Source organism: Maniola hyperantus, chromosome 7 (genome assembly GCF_902806685.2).
Source record: "Maniola hyperantus chromosome 7, iAphHyp1.2, whole genome shotgun sequence".
Classification (NCBI taxonomy): Eukaryota; Metazoa; Arthropoda; class Insecta; order Lepidoptera; family Nymphalidae; genus Maniola; species Maniola hyperantus.
This window is the reverse complement of record NC_048542.1, coordinates 9,620,223-9,636,400: the sequence shown is the minus strand read 5'-3', so window position 1 is coordinate 9,636,400 and position 16,178 is coordinate 9,620,223. Positions and strand designations below refer to the sequence as shown.

At 33.4% G+C, this 16,178-nt stretch overlaps 2 protein-coding genes across 7 annotated transcripts in view; one reads left to right on the top strand and one right to left on the bottom strand.

Annotated features, from left to right (window-relative positions):
• Positions 1-6,562: 6,562 nt before the first annotated feature.
• LOC117983534 (ovochymase-2-like) lies at positions 6,563-13,957 on the top strand. Its single transcript, XM_034970106.2, has 15 exons — positions 6,563-6,844; positions 7,314-7,487; positions 7,623-7,854; positions 8,483-8,592; positions 8,784-8,951; positions 9,072-9,231; positions 9,362-9,585; positions 10,260-10,319; positions 11,116-11,412; positions 11,710-11,883; positions 12,020-12,251; positions 12,341-12,450; positions 12,577-12,744; positions 13,022-13,211; positions 13,539-13,957. The coding sequence occupies exons 1-15, from the start codon at positions 6,596-6,598 to the stop codon at positions 13,760-13,762; spliced, it is 2,772 nt and encodes a 923-aa protein (XP_034825997.2). The 5' UTR covers positions 6,563-6,595; the 3' UTR covers positions 13,763-13,957.
• Positions 10,547-16,178, bottom strand: part of LOC117983789 (chymotrypsin-C-like) — a 27,732-nt gene continuing 22,100 nt past the window's right edge. For 4 of the 6 annotated variants that reach the window (XM_069499676.1, XM_069499671.1, XM_069499672.1 and 1 more), the window contains one exon: positions 10,547-13,402. The gene's annotated coding sequence lies outside the window, so the exon portion shown is untranslated. The remainder of the gene's footprint in view (positions 13,403-16,178) is intronic. The other 2 variants (XM_069499675.1, XM_069499673.1) reach the window with 2 other exon arrangements.

The following is a 16,178-nucleotide window of genomic DNA, read 5'->3' as shown; positions in this document are numbered from 1 at the left end:
CTTGCAGTGACCTACATAGTACTTTTGTATTTGCATTTTTTTCTTTTCTGTTTCATTTGTAAATTAGTCATGGGTTTGGGCGCACTTGTTAGGTGATCTTATTAGTACCTATATCGCGCAATATAAGTAACTGAGGACTTTTGTTGTTGGTTTTCAGAAAGAATAATTTATCAGTAGAGTTATACCTATTATGAGTTTTTGAGTGCACCAAGTCGGATTTGGTAAAAGACACAAAAATAATATAAATATAATGAAGCACACAGTGCAAGTGATTCTCTTTGTGGTGTTTATGATTAAAATGAATACGGCCAGGGATGATGGCTGGGCCTTTGTTGGAAATCCACTACTCAACGTATTTCCTTGTAATAAGACCCAATTCATATCGATATCGTATGAACCTGGCCTTCCACCTGAAGAAGAAAACAAGTACCAAGTACACATAACGAAAAAATTTCCAAAATCCACTAACATAGAATTAAAATTTGACTCTGATGCAAGCGTTAGATTGGTAAGCATTTTCTTTGTTTTTATTATTATGTTTTTAGTTTCAAAGTGCAAATCAGCTGCTTAACTACTATTCATTTTATCTATTATTTAATCAACTGATGTTAGGTAATAATGCTGATTATTTTGAATCAGTTTAGCTCTTGGATGAATTTAGCTTCTTGAAAAGACAAATTTCAACCTTTTTAGAGCTATAGATGTATGTCTCACCTCAAGGAAAACTTGCAAAAAGTTCCTTTTAGGCTGACCTACTAGTACAATTTTAACTGTCCATACCAAGGTCCATACCTACGTTTAGGGGACTGAATCTGATTATTATGGTTCAGATCCTGGTTTTCAATCTGTTTCAACCATAGATATATAATACTATACTATTTACATAGTAAATACGCTAGATATGCTGTGCCATATACAATTAAAGTTATTTTTTGTGCTGATTCGAAGCGCTAACCGAGCGAACTGGGAATTAGAACTGATACTTCATGTCAAGTCGAAGAAGACATGTTGTGCCGATCCCACGTAGCGTGGGATAAGGTTAGGAAGAAGAAGACTTCATGTCAAGTCGTCGTCGTGTTAATAGATGTCTCACCACTAACATTTAGTTCCAAATACGCTCACATGACGAGCACTGTTGCTAGCAGCGCCAAAATGGCGATAATCAAGTTGCTTCAAAACACGTCATCAATCTCAGATCCAGCTTACTATGTAAATAGTATTATTATTATGTATCGGTGATTTCAACCGTGATACTTTTTCTAATGTTATCACTAAACATACGAATAAACTGCACGAAACTAATACAAAACCTAAGAAATTAAATATAAAATACCTACCTGTGATTATAATACATAAAATAAAGCCACAGACAAAACTAATTAAAAATAATCATACCAAATATTAAAACTTAGATGATACTTTTCGGTAGATACTAGACATTCCTGTAGATACCAGACATTCCTGTATATATTTGGTACGATTCAATGAACTTGATTACTTAGGTATCCTCTTCACAGCCTCATTTTGTATTTTAAAACCGGTCTTTCTTGTTCACCGTCTAGTTATTCGTGTCGTAGTGAATAAATTTATATGGCATTTTGTCTTAAGTCTTGCTTTTATCATCGTTTCTATTTTAAACACGAAATATTATATTTGTTAAGTATTATTGACTAGCAACCCATCCGGCTTTACACGGGTGCAATTTTTTTAATCGAAGATTTTCCAAAAATGAATGCATTAATGAAATTATGCTTAATGTGAGTGCAAATATACAAAATATAAGCATACTTTTGAATTTTTTTTTTCTTGGTGGTGACAAAATAGCGCTCAATGAAATTTTTGTCGACGTCATTTGTATTGGATTACGAAATAGAGAAAATTATAATAACGTCTTTCCTTGGATAGCATTATGAAGAGAAATGCAAAATTTCAAGATTTCAGTCCGCTGGTTTGAACTAAGCGTTGTTTTTTAGTCTAATGTATATTATTTAATGTTTATAGAATGGAAATGATTAATTAGATTTTTTCTAGTTCTGTTAATCATTAGTTTTTCTATAGTTTTACAATAACATATCTACAACTTTTGAGTTAGTGTAATAACTGTATACATATAGGTACATACTACCGAACTACAATACTAACGAATTCAGTCTGTTCTAGAACTAATACCAATTAGTACTATTCCAAGCACGTCATCGACACATCATTTTGTCATTACATTTTATAAAATTATATTTATGAATTTGCATAATTAGCATAATAAATGCGTGAGTTAATTTTTTACAGTAGATATAGATTCATGTTAATGCAGTTAGTGTTTAACTGGAAATAAGGACGAAATCAAATGCAATCAACTTTATTGAACACCAAGAAACAAAAGCAATTAAGTACCTAAAAAAATAGAATTTTAAAATCGTGAACTACTGACAATATAAAAGATAACAATACCAGTAAAAATAAATAGCATTGAAGCAATCCATACTTCCATACTAATATTATAAATGTGAAAGTGTGTATGTCTGTCTGTCCGTCTGTTCGTCTGTCAGTCTATCTGTCTGTCTGTCTGAATTAATCTTTATAACATCATTCAATTCGATTTAGCACAGTACATATCGCATACTTTTTTATTATCCTATTCATTTAGGTTATAGGTAGGTTAGGTACGAGTACCATGTAAAAATGTAATCTATGTATCTACATGGCTTACAATGTTATCTGATTTTAAATTACTATGCGTACCGAGTAGATACACTATAAAATCGTTGTATCTATTATGCGAACAAAATGACTTCTCACCTGCCATTTTAACTTTATGTGTAAATTGTCATTTGAAAAATACGATTTAAGATTTTAGTCCTTATTTTAAAGGTGAACCGTACTTTGACTTGACAGTTGACTCATAGAGTCAAAATGGCGCGTGAGAAATTGTTTTGTACGGACTATTATATAGCTTTTATCTTGACTACCGACCTACTAGTACAGTAGAATTCAAACTTATTGGTGGTGGTAAAGTTAGTCAAAAGTGGCGTCGCAATGATATAATATGATCAGTTGATACGTACAGCCACAGAGATAGATATAAAAGGGTAGATTCCTTCAACATCAATGCGTCAGTGGACGGCTACGTCTAAGCGCGGAAAAAACTCTGGACGGAAGAAGAAGAAGAAGATACTTTCCAATACTAATTTTCTGTACTGCATCCGCACCGGTCCGCTTTTATGTCAGCTGCCAAAAAATTTACCTAATTTACTCAAAAATATGCTTTATTACTAGAATACATGTTACACACATAGGTACACATTTTTTTACTAGAATATATGTTTCTTTTTGCTCTCCAATAAGCACATGCAGATCCACATAGGTAAATAGAAAAAACCGGCCTAGTGCGAGTCAGGCTCGACAACGAGGGTTCCGTACTACAGTCGTATTTTTTCGATATTTTGCACCCTAATTCAAAAACTATGACGCATAAAAATAAATAAAAATCTGTTTTAAAATGCACAGGTACTACAGTTATCTTACTTCGAAAATCGAATATACTAATTATTAGTTAATGACCAGAATTTAATTTTTTTGTGTGATGTAACCCTAAATTCACGGTTTTTTCCCATATGTCTGTTATAAGACCTACCTACCTGCCAAATTTCATGATTCTAGGTTAACGGGAAGTACCCTGTAGGTTTTTTGACAGACCGACAGACAGACAGACAGACAACAAAGTGATCCTATAAGGGTTCCGTTTTTCCTTTTGAGATACGGAACCCTAAAAACTTTCGCATTGTTTAATAAATACGAATAGTTTCATATTCATTCATTCAATTTTAGTATATATAGCTAAGTACCTATAATTATTTATACATATAGTTCAGTTAAATATAGAAATAATGTCCAGAAGGTTATCACAAAAGTTAGTGCTCTTTCCATTTTCTTGTATGTTTTTATATGATTTATTCAATCGCAACAGAATACTCATGAGTTAAGTGTGTATTTCAAAATTGAAGTAAGCGTAAGTACTTTATAGTACTTTGTGATTGTGGATAAGTTTGCTACAAAGAAGTGTTGCAAGCAAGTTCTGAGAGAATAGCAAGTATCTGCAAAAGTAATAGCAATGATGCAATTTATAATAATCCTTTTAGCGATTTCTATAGTAAAAGTGACCAGTCAGGAAGAAGGGTGGTCAGTTTTAATAAATCCCCTAGTCGGATTTAATGCCTGTAATGATAGTAATAGTAATATTTTCATTGAATATGAACCTGATCTTCCTCCGGATGAAGAAAATAAATACAACATTACTATAGGCAAACACTTTCCAATACATACTAATATTATAGTGAAATTTGACTCTGATGCAAGTATTACTTTGGTAAGCTTAATTTTTAGCAAAATTCAAGCTGATCATCAAACCTATAGATCACAGATAAAAATAATGCACTTTGCATGTTTGTCATATTTACAGCCAAATATTTATAAATATTGAAGCCAAATATATTGAGCCAAATATTGAAATGGCAATCGGGAATGTAACACACCCGCACAGACCCCGCACTAACCCGGTGCGGGCGAGCACGGTTGACATGCGGGTGTGTGGGGCGTCCCCCCGCCTCATATCCCGATTGCCATCTCAACCTGTCACCTGCTTACTGGTTATATCAATTTATGTACTAGGTATCTAAATCTAAATATATAAAAGGAAAAGGTGACTGGCTGACTGACTGATCTATCAACGCACAGCTCAAACTACTGGCTCGGGGTGAAATTTGGCATGCAGATAGCTATTATGACGTAGGCATCCGCTAAGAAAGGATTTTTGAACATTCAACGCCTAAGGGGGCGAAATAGGGGTTTGAAATTTGTGTAGTCCATACGGACGATGTCGCGGGGATAAGCTAATCATTAATATAACAAAATGTGAAAAAGGACCAATTACATACTACATATAAAAATGGTCTTAAGTCATAAACACATTATTTAAAAATAATATAATGTTAAAGGTTACCCACTTAGTAATTACAAAAAAAGGCTTTTTCCATTTCTGTTTAGTTTTGCAGCAACACAGTGTATTTTTGCCTTTAGTCCTTGTTCAGAGGTCGTGCAGGTTATTCAATCCGTACCTAGTACCTATTTGTTTTTAAGTTTCGATTTATTAACATCCACTTGATGCTTTAGTGCCATCAACCTACATTTTTAGTTTTGTATGCAAAGTTTTTTGAAGTTTTTAAGTGAAGTGTTTGAGAATTAGTGATCAATAGGAAACTTCGTTAAATAATACTTGTAGGAATAAGGTTTTCTTGAAAAAATATTTCGAAATAGAAATAGTCGAAGATTTTGGTGACTTTAGAGTGAAAAGCAGCTAAGTTGTTTTAAAAGTTACCTAGTTTTCGATTGCAATACTTGGCAATTTCACTAAAATTTATTGCTTGATTAACATTAATTTCACATTAACTATAGTTAAGTATTAATAAAGTTTAGGTGAATTGAAAGAATATACAGAGTTTTTATTGAAATAAATAAATTGAAATAATATTATTTGATAGTTGGTTTTGATATTGAAAAAGATTTTCGTGTCTGATTTCTAGAATTTCACGAAGGGAAATTTAAACGGTGATATTTTAAAGTTAACTTTTGGATAAGATTTTACGGTGTTTTATAGAAGAACTAGCTCATTCCCGCAACTTCGTCCGCGTGGACTACACACATTTCGAACCCCTTAGGGAGAATTTTCAAAAATCCTTTTTTAGCGGATGTCTAGTGTCTACGTCATAATAGTTATCTTCATGCCAAATTTCAGCCCGATCCGTCCAGTACCTAGTTTAAACTGTGCGTTGACAGAGATCAGTCAGTCAATCAGTTTTTCCTTTTATATACAGGGTGTAACCAGAACGTTAGCAAAAACGAAGACAGGTGATAATACTGATGATCAGTAATATGATACCACAAAAAAACGTAAAAATCACGAAAAAAATTGCTGTATTTTGTAAAATTTCACGATATATTGCAAATAAACATCTGACTGACGCTAGAAGTCAACGAACGTTCCGTAAGTAGGCCACTCGGAGTCAATGCCGCATCGTAGGCGGGACTTTGACCAGAGTTTTGTACGCTATACATTGCGGGTTTGAAAAATACTAAATCACTAAAACTACAAAATGAGGCAAATGGTTATTGGTATTGGATTGTGTTTAGGTAGTATTGTAGCTGAAGGGTTGGTGCAATGAAGAACCAGCTACATATCATGATGTTTATTTTACACTTTACAATTGATATGTTATGTACAATACAGCCGGGCTCGCGAGCTTTATATAATACAATGGTAGAAGATGTTGACGTGACGAGCGGATGATAGGGAATGTGGAATCTTGTAACGTGCGTGACCAGGAGGATTCCCCACTGCGTTCCAAATTTGAATATTGTTGTGTGGCAGCTGCGAAGTTTTCCTAATAGCTGCCAGCCAAGTAACGGTAGAGGTTGCACCTCTACAGTATAACAATAACGCTAAGTTTTTGCTGGCGTTCTGGTTACATCCTGTATATTTTAATATGCTGATATGAGTAATTTAAAAATGTTATTAGAAAAGTATACCAATGTACTGACGAAAATGAAGCAAGTGATTTTCTTAGCCATTTTTATAGTAAAAGTGTTGAGTGATAATGATAGCACATGGAGCTTAGTTGGACTTCCTCTACTTGCTGCTTATCCTTGCAATGACTCAACGGATATATCTCTTTCGTACGCACCTGGTCTACCTCCGGAGGAGGAAAATAAATATGGAGTGTTTATAAGAAAACAATTTCCTATACATACTAAAATAACATTGAAATTCGACACCGATGCCAATATTGCACTGGTAAAAAACTTCAATAAAATTATAATAATTATTATATTAAGATCTATGTTTTGTGAAAGCTTAGGTATTGCATTTGGGCGGTTTAGAGACTTCGTCTTTAATACCATACGTATGTTCCCACAAATGCAATAATAAAACATTGTATTACACCTTAGCTTTCACAAAAACAGAGCTTATCATAACGTACCTATGTATTAGTCATTTTATGTATGTGCAATCTAAACCGTGATTAGTATTCAGTTCGAGAGAGAAGATCTATCTCAAACTGCAGTTTTGAGGAAAACAGTAGGTATTCGAATATTCACACACAATTTAATTTCAACTAAACTACCTATTTATTCTATCCTCCCGATTTATTTTATTGTGGATCATAATCTCACTTATTATCTCCAATTAAATTGATTTAACTTGAATTAGAGGATAAAATTAAAAAATCACATTTTCCGAAATCGATATATTTTTGTTCCAGAATGATCGAAGTTATGCAAGAGTTTCTGTCAACTCAGATAACTCATTTACTATTCGCTTTTTTAAAGCACACGATGGTACCGCATTTACTGTGAAGGGACTTTTACCAGGAATTGTTCCTTATTTAACAAGCGTCGTAATTAATACACAGGAATATTGCAGCAAGCCGTGGGTGGTAAGTGAAATTTAATATTTTACACAATTACACATTTGTGAAAAAATTGAAAAAGCTTGAGCTGTAAATTTGTTAGCTGTATAGAACTATAAGATTAACAAAATGTAAATCAGTAAATGAGAAATTAAATTTCAGGGAGTTCTTGACCCATACATACAAGGGTTTCAAGATACAGCAGAAAGTCCAGATAGAAAGCCAAAAAAGAATTGTGGTAGACGTCAAGTAACGCACACAGAGTTGATTGTCAATGGAGCCTCGACAAAGCCAGGAGATTGGCCTTGGCATGTTGCATTATACAGAATTGACCATTCAATTATTAAATATATCTGTGGTGGAACACTTATTTCTAAGTACCATGTGTTAACAGGTCTGTATTAATAACATCTTTGAAACTTATTAAGAGATTCGTTACTTCTAAAATGAATTTCCTTACTTTCAAAGATATTTTATCATAGAATTTCATATGATTGCTTAAGTATTCTTGGTTGACAATCCATACTTCCATACTAATATTATAAATGCGAAAGTGTGTCTGTCTGTCTGTCTGTCTGTCCGTCTGTCTGTCTGTCTGCTAGCTTTTCACGGCCCAACAGTTCAATCGATTTTAATGAAATTTGGTACAGATTTAGCTTACATCCCGGGGAAGGACATGGGCTACTTTTGATTCCAGAAAATTAAAGAGTTCCCACGGGATTTAAAAAAACCTAAATCGACGCGGACGATAACCAGTACCTGTTGCGGAAGATAAAACTTGCTATTCTGAAAGGTGCTTCATGGTATAGTCAGGCGCCATCTCCATGGACGAAAGAATCGCGGCGACAGTCGCCGTGTCGCCAAATTCGATGCAACTCTTATAGACCAATCTCCACCAGACGATACTATCGCTGACGATAGTAGGTCGGACTCGTTGCGATACCCTCGCCCGTGGTCATGGTGCCTCGGGCTTAGCACAAATTCATATCATCATTCCCAAATAAGGAAGTATATTTTTACAGCTGCACACTGTACTACAATAAGAGGTGTCTCTGTGCTGCCAGAAACAGTAAGTGTTGTTCTTGGGAAATTCAATTTGATTGGAGGAGATACTGAATCCCAAGAAAGAGAAGTAAGTTAAGATCACTAAAATTACATATTTGAGAATCACGTTTAACACCAGACACCAGTTGTTATGAGCACCAGCTTGCATATTAGTGCTATAACAAGCATTAAGAAGAAAAACCCTATTAATTTAGTAAATAAGGAATATTTTTCTTTACTATTTATGAACTTAAAGAAATGATTTATGATAATTTTTAGGTACACAGCATAATTGTTCACGATCAGTTTGATCACCGACGTTTAGAGAATGATATAGCTATACTTAAACTGAAATCTAAAGCAGTATTTAACGATTACATACAACCAGCGTGCTTATGGTATCCGAAAGCTATTGACAGACTGCCGGGTAACGAGATTTTTGGTACGGTAAGTGAACCGTTAGTCATTAGAATTACAGTTATAAAACAATAAGCATTAGGAATGTGTTTTGTAATTTCTGTTACAATTCAAACTGTCTATTTCATAATAATGTATATTCATTTTCAGATTGTAGGATGGGGATTTGAAAATACAGACGCCTTAGCACCTCAGCTTCGAAAAGCTAAAATGCCCATAGTATCAGAGAGCACATGTATAAAGAGTAACCCTATTTTCTACTCAAAGCTTCTAAAAAATAGCAACAAATTCTGTGCTGGCTATCGTAATGGTAATATCAATTTATCTGAAATAATAGACTCTAATTTATAGATCAAGTGGTAATACAAATTAATCAATAATTATTAATAGTTTTTGTAATTTACTATTTTTCCAAAATTTTCCTTTTATCAATTTTCCAGGAACCTCAGCATGCAATGGCGACAGTGGAAGCGCGTTCCAAGTGTTCCTTCCAGATAACGCAAAGGATGACAATCCTGATGCGGTCGGTGCTTGGTATGTACGAGGAATCGTGTCTGTCACATTGTCAAGAGTTGATGTAGCCATATGCAATCCAGAAGAATACGTAGTTTTCACTGACGTTGAAAAGTACAAAACTTGGATCGAGAACCATATTAAAAATAAGTGATAATGATTACTTTTTAAAATTAGGTTTTTACAATTTATATAATAATATTTTGTATTACTCTTTATAATAAATATTTTATTTTGTCGTTACATTTGTTTTGAATTTTATTAGCAAATAAAATAGTGAAGTAATATATAAATCAATAGAAGCAAGTGATTTTCTTTATAATTTTTATAGTAAAAGTGCTTAGCGGATGGAAAGCAGTTGGAACTCTACTTGCTGCTCATCCTTGCAATGAGTTAAAGGATATGTCTCTTTCCTACCAACCTGGTCTGAGTAGAAAAAAAAATACAGAGTGATTATAAGAAATAAAAAATAAGAAAAAAAATACGGAGTGATAGTTAAATTGAAATCTGAATCAGTAATTAAAAATTACATACAACCAGTGAGCTTATGGTATCCGAAAGCTGTTGACAGACTGCCGGGTACCGAAATTTTTTGAATAGTAAGTAAATCGTTAAAGTTATTTTAAAGTTATTAGAACTTATATATAAAAAATCAATAAGAAACATTATAATGTTTTTTTTCTTTCATTAGGTAATATTTTTGTAATTTCGGTATAACTTAGTGTGTCTATTAATGTATGTTTATTCATTACATCAAATACATATTTGGTTCAGGACTTGACCGGTTTTATTTCATTATTTTCGTTGGTCAATCTATTTTCCTAGAACCAAGTGTTCCTTCCAGATAAGGCAAAGGATGATAATCCATTACGCTGTCGGTGCTTGGTATGTACGGGGAATCGTGTCTATCTCATTGTCAAGAGTTGAAGTAGCCATATACGATCCAGAAGAATACGTAGTTTTCACAGACGTTGAATAGTACAAAACTTGGATAGAGACCCATATACGATAAGTATACAAAAAACTACAGGCTAGTTAGTATTAGGAGGAAAAATGACAATATTATTAATAAAATATTCAAAGACATAAGTGAGAAATAAAACTTAGGTAAGTACATATACATTCATTTACTAAAAAAAGCTTTTAAGACAATCCTTTAAATAAAATTAAATATTTATTTATAATATTCCTTTAAAGGACGACGACCTTTATAAAGATAAATTAAGTCTATCAAAACAACATAATATACTCGTAACTATACACTTGTACCTAAATAACTAATGACGGTTTTATTACCTCTAGATATATCTCGGAGAAGTTCATAACTTAGTTCTTATCGTGATATTAAGGTTGGAACAGGTTTTAAATAACGATTAGTATTCTTTTATTGGCTGGTAACACCCATTAAATAAAAAAGACATCCGTCGTTGGTATGGGATAAGCAATTATAAATGCTATATATGTTTTCTGATCTCCATATTTTTTATACAAGTTAAAATTTTTGGTCAAACAGGATTGAGGTACATTAGGCGAATCACGTACAAATCGCTTAGATGGCATTGGGTTTCAAAAGGAACAAGATTTGGTATAGGTGTCCAGCAAAATTTTAAAGTGATTATTTAAAAAATATTGTTTTTTGATATATAAAAAAAAATAAGTGAATATTTAAATCATTTGTGGACGTAAAAAAACAAGGATATATCATTTAAAATTTGTGAAAAAAATAACCATAATGAAGAAAGTGATATTAACTTTACTGTTCCTATGTTACATAGAGGTTAAATGTGTAAAAGAATCTAAAATTATTGTTCCCACATATAATACTGAGCCCTGTGATGATTCCGATGATATCAAGGTTTCCTATGACTCTGATGTAGCTCTGGAAGAAGGGAACCAATATCTTCTAACAGTAAACAAAACTGTAACAAAGAACATGAAAATGATTCTTACTTTTGATTCTGACTGCATCGTTACTTTGGTGAGTAAAATATATAATGAATATAATTATATCTTATTTCGAATAAACGAATGCATGTTATTATTACAGTTGCTTACTAAAAATGTTAAGGAATATCGTGATAACAAGTAAGTAAAGTAGCGTTAATTTAATCATTATTAAAATTTGATTATGTTTTTAAATTAATTTAAAATAATATTGAGATAATATATAGTTTTATCGTTTATATTGTCAAGTATTATTTAGATTTTATTACTCGGGTTAGTTAAATAAACTCTTTGACTAACAACTTAGTAAAATTTTGAAAATATTTTGCAGAAGGACAAAAGCTTTGCAAGGATTTTTCCAAGGAAAAAGAATACTTTTGATGTAAGGGTTTTCAAATTAAATAATGGGATTGAATTCATTGTAAAAGGACAAGACCCGAAAACAGTACCACAAATAAAAAGTCTAGTTATGAACACAAAAGAATTTTGCAAGCAACCAAAACCGGTAAGTTTGTTTCTTTAATATTTTTTAAAAATAAATACTTAGTTAAAATAGCGACTCTTTGTCTCCAAGATTCTCTTTAATTTTTTAAGTTCTTCGTATGTGATTATTTTCAAATATACATACGTATCGATTGCAGAGATACCTTGATGGTACTTCTTGGGAAAACAAAGATTATTCTGAAAGTGTAATTAAGGAGTCTAGAACAACTTGTGGAAGGCGAAAAGTACCAAAGACTAAGTTCTCATACAATGCTGCTTCTACAAAGCCAGGCGACTTTCCATGGCATACGGCGGTATATAAACATGATAACACAGAAATTAAGTACATCTGTGGTGGAACCCTGATTTCAAATAAATTTGTATTAACTGGTAAGCTTGAATTTTTAGGCGATCCTAAATGAATAGGTATTATTCAGATTCAATGCACCTATTTACTTAACATTTCTTTTTTTGTACAGCTGCTCAATGCACGTCTTTGGAAGGTACAACGCTTGTGCCAGAAACTCTGAGTGTATTCCTTGGAAAATTTAATTTAATAGGAGGAGACGAAGGATCACAACAAAGAGTAGTAAGTTTGTTATCATTACAAAATTATGTGTATTTATCTAAAAATCTCTTAAAACAAAATTTTTGATAGCATATTGTTTATATTTTGCCATTTTACAAAGCAATTAACAAAACCTTTACTTTACAGGTGAAACAAATAATTATGCACGAAAACTTCCGATACCAGAATTTAGACAACGATATATCATTACTTAAACTGAAGACTGATGTAGTTTTTAGTGATTTTGTACAACCTGCGTGCCTATGGCACAATAAAGCACTTAATATTCTGTCGAGAGGTGAAGTTTTTGGAACAGTAAGTTTTTTTACCTTTAGTGTCTCTTATGTATCTGAACCTGTCTAGAACCTGTATAATATATTATATAGAACCTATTTACATTCTTTTTGTCTCTCAAGTAACTTGATACCTTGATAAAGCTAACCTTACTAACTCGTGAGAAATATTCTAATTTCGATGCATTATGACTCTTTTTAGCAATCTTATGTCCTTATTTACCAGTTAGCCTGTCAAAATTACTTATTGTTGTTATGGATTCTTTTATTAATATAAATGTAAATTTTTATTCTTTCAGGTAGTGGGATGGGGCTTCGATACTACTGATTCTTGGTCACCGCATCTCCAACAAATTCAGATACCCATGGTACCTGAAGGCAAATGTCTGCAGAGCAACCCTCTAGTATACTCCACTTATCTTAACAATAATAAGTTTTGCGCTGGTTATGGAGTGAGGGACGAAAAGACACGCGGCTTTCCGGGGCGAGGTATGTACAGTAGTTGCCAAACACACAGTCTCGATTTTGATGCTTAGTCAGTAATGAAATAAAGTTCTAGAAAGACACAAAGCGCGACGTTAGCAGCAAGGCAGAATTTATGTCTGAAACATTGAGCTTCTTATAAACTATGACACATCGCGTTGCGCTGCCCGACATCAGCACCATCAGCACCGCGGTTCCTACAATTCAAACAACACCGGAAAGTTAGAGATGTGTGTCCGGGATCGTTCTCCTCACCCTCGACTAGGAGGCTGACATCTTAACCACTAGGTCATCACCACTTTTGCGTAGATTTACTCTTTTATATTATTACAGAAACACCGAACTGCAATGGCGACAGCGGCAGTGCCTTCCAAATCTTCATCCCGGATAATGCAAGAGATAAAGCTACTGACGCTGCTGGTGCATGGTACGTCAGAGGCATCGTTTCTTTAAGTGTTTCTCGACCTGACTCACCATCGTGTGACCCACAGCAGTACGTCGTGTTCACAGACGTGGCGAAGTATGGAGACTGGATAGATTTGCATTTAAAATATTAAGAATAAATTATTATTGGAACCAAGAGCAATATCTTTTACCATTATTATCGTCTAAGACAACTGCGTTTTAATTTAAGGATAATTTATATGATCGAGGTCAATTATTATTGTTAGATCATATTCTTAAGTATTTCTAATTGTAATTTTTGCAAAGACTTGTGTGCATTTACATTAAAATAAATTATTTTAAACTGATTCATTTTGTATTTTTTTTACATTTGCAAATATTTTATTCTGTAAGGGTGGCAAATCGGGCGGAATAGAAATATACCCGGATACGGAATAATCTACCACCTTACAAAGATTAGAGGAAAAAAAATAATTTTAATTTACTTTACTTGATCTATCTACCTAGTAAAGAATAGAAGCTAGCCGTCGACTCCCTTGTAATGCATATGAGGTGTTATAAATGAAATTTGCTAGATGTTAGGCAAAATTGTTTTTAATGTAACTTTTACCGGGGTCGCTTAATACAGAATGATGGCTAATAATGCTTAGTTATTCTAGCTTAATGCCAAGACTTAATTTAGATACATTAGAATGACTTAGGTAGATAGTACATAAGATCTATGTTTTAAATTTAAGATGCCATTGGCATGGAATAGACAATGACACAGTAAAATTCATAAAATTGTTTCAAAATAAAAGCTCAGTAGCAAAGACAGGGTTCTTACTGTACACATACACTAAGAAGGTTCACTAAACTCTTACTTGTAGGTGCGAAGACGGCAAGGTAGCTGGACGGCGTCGGCCAAGATCCAAAACTCGATTTATTTGATTCTTCACAACCGAAAAGTTTCATTACAAAGATTTTCACCAAGTCTTATCCATAGCAATTAAGTTGTCAACGTGAATGTGCAAAAGAAATAAATACGAAAACCGAAAACGCAAACGGAAAACTAAAACGTAAAACTGAAGCTAAACGTAAAACGTAAATACGAAAAACGTAAAAAAACGGAAACCCTGTAACAAAGAAAAAACAATATTATAATTTGTGCTGTGTGAAAATTTCGACACGTGGAATTTTCCCGATCAAACACAACTCACCTATTGAACTCCTGGCCACCAATGGTTTTCAGAAGTCCACCCACAACCCATTATCCTCATTTATTTGGGAAGATAAAATAACTGGAACTGGAATGAAATCATAAAATTAGGATTTTCTCTAACCAAACCGCCATTTTGTCGAATCCACATTACTTGATTTTTCACTCACCATAATTGATGAAACATTGAAATACGTTAGGATGACTAAAATTATCACTATTGTATTTTCCCGGGCGAAGCCATGGGCGAAAAGAGTGAGATTTTCCTGGAACGAAAAAAATTCGTCTTCACATGTTGACTCCAGGAAAATTCTAAATCTCACCTATCGGTGTTGCCTGACGCAACCCGAGTGTCGCCGCTCTCATTTAGTTTGATCATAAAGCCCATTCATTTTTGAATATTTGCGGAACCTAAGGATATATTATAAGAACCGTTTTGTTAATGACTTAACAATAAACAAATGATATTATGGTTTTATTTAATTATTTTGTTTTATTTTTACGACAATTGACAACGAAGCAAACGCCATCTATTGTGGCTCGAATGAACTCTGAACATCGACCCACGCGTAGTTCTGCACCTTGATGCTAGGTGGCACCAACATACTTTGAACAAAATAGATTTTAATTAAAAGCGAAACGCTAATTAGTAGTTCAAAATTTACAACGTCACAATACTTCCCCTCCTACGAAAAGGTTCAACAGGTTGAACCGCGCTGCCCTCAGCGTCATCCAACAACTACTAACAATTTGCCTGAAACAAACAAAAAAACACAGAAGTTACGCGTGAACGCACATCTACTACTAACAAGGAAAATTGTCTAACAAAATAAATATACTGAAAACAGTGTAAGGTTTTATACATTATACTTAACTACACAACCCTAACTTCTAAAAAGAATATATACAAAAAAACTTCATGGTGTCTAAGACACTTGAGTGGAAACATCTTGGCATCATTCTTCAGCTGACTGATAGAATGCGTCTAGGCCTACGGTGGTTCACTCTTTTAAACTACCATCTTAATATTTGTTACTCAACAAATACGGAAAAAACTGGTTGTGAACGGGTCCATCTGATATGGCAACCGTTCTCTATCCCATTCGGAAAAATAAAACCGAATCAAAATCGGAATATGAGAAAAAAAAACGAAATAACTCTCCTAGAAAATAGATCTCGGAACAGAATCGGAAAAATAACAGAAATGATCCATTATCTAGAAGGAAAACGAAAACAAAACACAAAACCCCCCCCTTTTCGTTATCCCCAAAGTACGATATTTGCATTTTTACTTTCTCAACCGGTTGGTCTACCACAAGCATTCCAATCATCACATATTCATCCCTACATACATCCACTACATTCCTCCT

Coding starts and splice junctions, on each gene's coding strand:
- LOC117983534 (XM_034970106.2), top strand. CDS start 6,596: ATGAAGCAAGTGATTTTCTTAGCCATTTTTATAGTAAAAGTGTTGAGT. Junction 7,488..7,622: donor ATTGCAGCAAGCCGTGGGTG/GTAAGTGAAATT, acceptor ATTAAATTTCAG/GGAGTTCTTGACCCATACAT. Junction 8,593..8,783: donor CTGAATCCCAAGAAAGAGAA/GTAAGTTAAGAT, acceptor GATAATTTTTAG/GTACACAGCATAATTGTTCA.